General features: G+C 44.7%; 1 protein-coding gene across 1 annotated transcript; it reads right to left on the reverse strand.

Moving 5' to 3' along the window:
• Positions 1–2,194: 2,194 nt before the first annotated feature.
• LOC103306739 (olfactory receptor 51G2-like) lies at positions 2,195–3,130 on the reverse strand. The gene has a single exon (XM_008175560.2). It carries the CDS (start codon positions 3,128–3,130, stop codon positions 2,195–2,197), a length of 936 nt encoding a protein of 311 aa, XP_008173782.2.
• Between the last annotated feature and the right edge of the window lie 1,795 nt (positions 3,131–4,925).

A 4,925-nucleotide genomic window follows, 5' to 3' on the forward strand; every position in this document is an offset into this window, starting at 1 on the left:
ATTGATTTGCAACTGACCGGTAGCATTCTGGATTCACCAGTTTTCACACAGCGATTGCAACACACTTCTCTACTGAAATGGCAGCTGTCATTCTGGTGTCCATGTGCTGCAGGTCGGGGGCCAGCTCAGCACATAGCTCCAGGAAGGTTGCTTTACGCATCCTAAAATTCTGTACCCACTGGTCTTCATCCCACACCTGCATGACAATGTGATTCCTCCAATCAGAGCTTGTTTCCCTAGCCCAGAAGTGATGGTCTACGTATGCAGCTGCTCTGTGAATGCCAAAAGCACTGATAAGTTGCTGCCGTCCATATCAGGCAGAATGTTGTGCACCTGCGAGTCGTCCTCTGTCAGTAACTTTGTGAGTAACTGTGCTGCCATGCGCGATGTCCTCACGACGGTTAACAGCACATAGGGAAGAGAGAGAGAGAAATACACGATCCATCCTAGCTCACAGCAGATGCTGGTGCGCACTACAAGGTCTGATAGTTGGAAAAACAGCGCAAAAGGAAGCCGGAAACCACTGGAGCGCTGAGACACAAAGCAGTGTGTGATGGGACATTTCGCACATCCCAGGATGTGCCACGCTCCATTTCCGCCTTCCCACAACACCTAGAGACAGCTGGCGTCACCAGGGACTGTGGGATACTGTAACGATGCTGCCCTTCGTGGGACACTTCTGAGAGTGCCAATTCAGGATAAATTGCTTAAAGCAGGGCAGTTACAGCCCAAGGCTGGGGTTCCTTTGCACACCAAGGCACCAAACCAGGCAAACAGAGAAGACTCTGGTTTTACCCCACTGGCTAACCACGTGTGATACAACACTCAGCACAGTTTTGAGGATCATCACATAAGAGAGGAATCATACAAGCAATTAACTTAGACACTCCAGTTTTCCAGTGTCACCACCAGTGTCAATCATTATGGGGACGAATGGTTATGAAAACCAACACCCTAGTAAAAGAAAAAAAGGTTCTCCTGATCCCACAGTACCAAGCCCCAGACCCAGGTCAATATACAAATCAGATCATACCCACAAATCACGCTGTTGCCAATCCTTTAGAATCGAAAATCTAAAGGTTTATTCATAAAAAGAAAGAAATATAGATGAGAGATAGAATTGGTTAAATGGAATCAATTACATACAGTAAAGGGAATGTTCTTGGTTCAGGCTTGTAGCAGTGATGGAATAAACTGCAAGCTCAAATCAAATCTGTGGGATACATCCACAGCTGGGGTTGGTCATTCAGTCCTTTGTTCAGAGCTTCAGTTTGTAGCAAGGCAAGACGCAGGATTGAAGACAAAATTGAGGCATTTCCAGGGCTTTTTATACTCTCTGCCCTGTGGAAGGACACGTCTTTGTTCTTACTGTGGAAAATTACAGCAGCAAGATGGAGACTGGAGCCACATGGGCAAGTCACATGTCCATACATGACTCAGTTTGCAGATTGACACAATTGTTTACATGTTAGTTTGAACTTTCTCAGGAAAGCTCAGACGTGGATTGGTGTCTCCCAGGGTCCATTGTCAGTCAAGTGTTTCTTGACTGGGCACTTACTGACAATAGTCCCTTCTCAAGAAGTTGACCAAATGCTTCACTGAGGCCACTTAGAATCACCAATATTCGTAACTTCAACTACAAAAACGATACACACATACAGACAGCAAAATCATAACCAGCAAATCATAACCTTTCCATAGACACCTTACACAACAACCTTTGCACAATATTTGCTGCAAATATATAACGGTGGTTGCAACAATGATCTATATGCTCAGAGGTTATGTCAGTAACATCACAGATACATACCCACAGTGCATTGCTCACGCTGTCGACAACGGTGCCCCGAATGTGGACACAATCTATCGACAGAGGGAGAAAATGTAGACTCGCTTTGGTGACTTTGCTTTTGTTGATTTTTTCGTGTTGACATTAGTTTAATTGACAAAACTTGGTAGTGTAGACAAGCCCTTTGTAAATGCTGTTGACTGCCTTGGTCTCCATCCCCCAGTGAGCTGTCCTGCCTCACCAGCCCCTCCCCCAGTTTTCCCGGCGTTAAACACTGTCTGAACCTCTCTCTACAGAGTGGAGGTCAGTATTTCATGTCGTCTCAGATGTAAGGGTCCAGCAAGGAATAGGTGGCTGGTGTTTTTCATTTCCCAGGTCAACACTGCTGGAGCCAGCACTGATCTTTCACTTGATGAACACTCTGATTATCCTCGCACGAAGGTGTTTGCTTTTCACGCTGTACACAATTGGGTTCATCAGGGGCGGGACCAGCAGGAAGATGTAGCCCAGGACAATCTGTAGTAAGGGAGAAGAGCCCTTCCCTAATCTGTGTATCAAAGCCAAGCCGATATCTGGTATGTAGAAGAGCAGGACAGCACAGAGGTGGGAGACGCAGGTGTTCAGGGCCCTGAGGCACTCCGTGTGTGATGCAACACTCAGCACAGTTTTGAGGATCATCACATAAGAGAGGAAGATGAGCAGTGAATCGAATCCCACCGTGAAGACTGTAAGAAACAAGCCATAGACGTAGTTGACTGTGATGTCTGAACAAGCCAGATTCATGACATCCTGGTGCAGGCAGTAGGAATGGGAGAGGACATTGTCTCGACAGTATTGGAACCGTTTCAGGAGAAAGGGGAATGGGAATGATACGGCCACCCCTCTTAGCACACACACCAGTCCCATCTTGGATATTCTTGGCAGGGTTAAGATGGAAGCATATCTCAGTGGGTTAGAGATCGCGACAAAGCGGTCAAATGCCATCAACAAGAGTATGGAGGATTCAGTGAATACAAATGAGTGGATGAAGAACAGCTGGGCAAAACAGGCATTGAGGCTGATCTCCTTAGAGTTAAACAAATATATGCCCAGTATTGTCGGTATGGTGGATATCGATAAGCCAAGGTCTGTGATGGCCAACATGGAAAGGAAAATGTACATGGGCTCATGCAGGCTTGGATCTGTTTTTATAATGAACAGAATGGTTGAATTTCCCAATATTGAAAAAACATAAATGAAGCAGAAGGGTATGGAGATCCAGAGATGGATGTCTTCCTGCCCAGGTATCCTGGTGAGAAGGAACATTGCAGATTTGAGTTTGGTGTCATTGACAGCTGACATAATGTACAGGGGAAGTTTCCAGGAGTTTTGGACTTTCCTTCCTGAAAGGAGAAAAAAACAGGAGACTAGATGATATTTAATGAGAGATCATTCTGCTCTTTGTGCATTACTAGAGACTCCCAGGAGCTCAAGGAAGATCAGCAAAAATATAGTCTTGGATTTATGGCACCGATAAAAAGATAGGCATTGCTAGACTGGAACAGACCAGTTCTAGATGCTTCAGTGGAAGGTGGAAGAAGCCCTTTTGAGTGTGGCCCATTGTATCATGACATGTGAAAACACATGACAAGTGCCTGGTGAAAATGGTCATTATATTTATCTGCTCTGCATAGAAGCTATTCATAAATGTGTTTCATTACCTCCTTATATATAATTTTGTCACCTCCTGAGAGTCCAAAGTATGCCACTGTCTCTTAAGGTACACGGGATAAATTCTTAGGGCCAGGTTCTTAATTCAATAATAGTGACTTCAACTATGTCACTCCAGATTTAAATGTGTAAATTTGATCAGAACTGGGTTCTATTAACTTTCCCTACCAAATGCTCCCGGGGATACACTGTGAGCCCCAACAATCCCTCCAAGAGAAGCTGAAGTGCTTTGCCTGAATAGTGTTGTCTGAATCCAGAGAGGTGGATCATCCTACAGGCTCCCCTTCATCCTCACAGGAACTGCATCCTCTCCCCATGCAAGGGATTATAGTTATCTGGCAATTTATAAGCTAACATGGACAGTTACTTCAGGTGGATTGGGGAGGGGTTGGCGTCAAACATGGGTGAATAGTGCAAACACTAGATTTCCCCTAATATCCAGCTGAGTGTCCAAGTTAGTTCTGCCATGCTTGTGTAAGAGGTGACGTGTGTAAATTTCAAAGAACTACAATAACATTCCTCTTTCCTGCACTTCAGCTCTATACACCTCTACCCCGATATAACGTGACCCGATATAACACGAATTTGGATATAACACAGTAAAGCAGCACTCCGGGGGGGAGGAGGGGAGGGAGAAATCTGGCGGATCAAAGTAAGTTCAATATAACGCGATTTCACCTATAACGCAGTAAGATTTTTTGGCTCCCGAGAACAGAGTTATGTCGGGGTAGAGGTGTACTACTGAAACACAGACTTGGAGAGGTATTGCAGAGGGATTGTGTACATGACCCTGTATGTAAGTGTTAGAAACAACTTCTGGTCGATTACCAGTAGACAGTATCATACAGCTGTTCATTGAACAAAGAGTTAATAGCACAAACCCATTGCAAACAGTATGTGGAGCACTTCTGAAATACTTTCTAAAGCAAAAGCCATTAAACAGTAAAGTTACCCCTGATCCTTCCTGTAGAGATTCCAACAACTCTGCTTCTGGCTTTCAATATACAGGCATGACATGAAAGTTTGATTTGTAATATTTGTATTCCAATGAGAAGTTTTGGCATAACATTTCCACATCTGTACTTTAGCACACACACGTCAACCCATTCTTTCCCCTCTGATCTGCTTTCAGAGATGATTTCTCAGGTTAGAGAGGGACTTAAAATGTAGCGTCTGCCATCGGGATTTCTTCAGCATCTGAAAAGATCCCAGTGTCTCAGTCCTCATTCAGTCACTTGTCAGCAAACAAAAGTCTAGTAGCTCCTCTGTCCCTGGGTTAATAGCTGACTGGTTCTTATCAGGTTCTGTTCTTCCAGTCTGTAGCCTGTACCCGGAGTATCTGCAGCTCTGAATTCCTGTATTCACAACTGAGCCAGGGAGTAACATCTTTGAAAATGGCTCTGGGAAACCAGAGATTGGACAGAGA

The sequence above is a fragment of the Chrysemys picta genome, chromosome 1 (assembly GCF_011386835.1).
Source record: "Chrysemys picta bellii isolate R12L10 chromosome 1, ASM1138683v2, whole genome shotgun sequence".
Lineage (NCBI taxonomy): Eukaryota > Metazoa > Chordata > Testudines > Emydidae > Chrysemys > Chrysemys picta.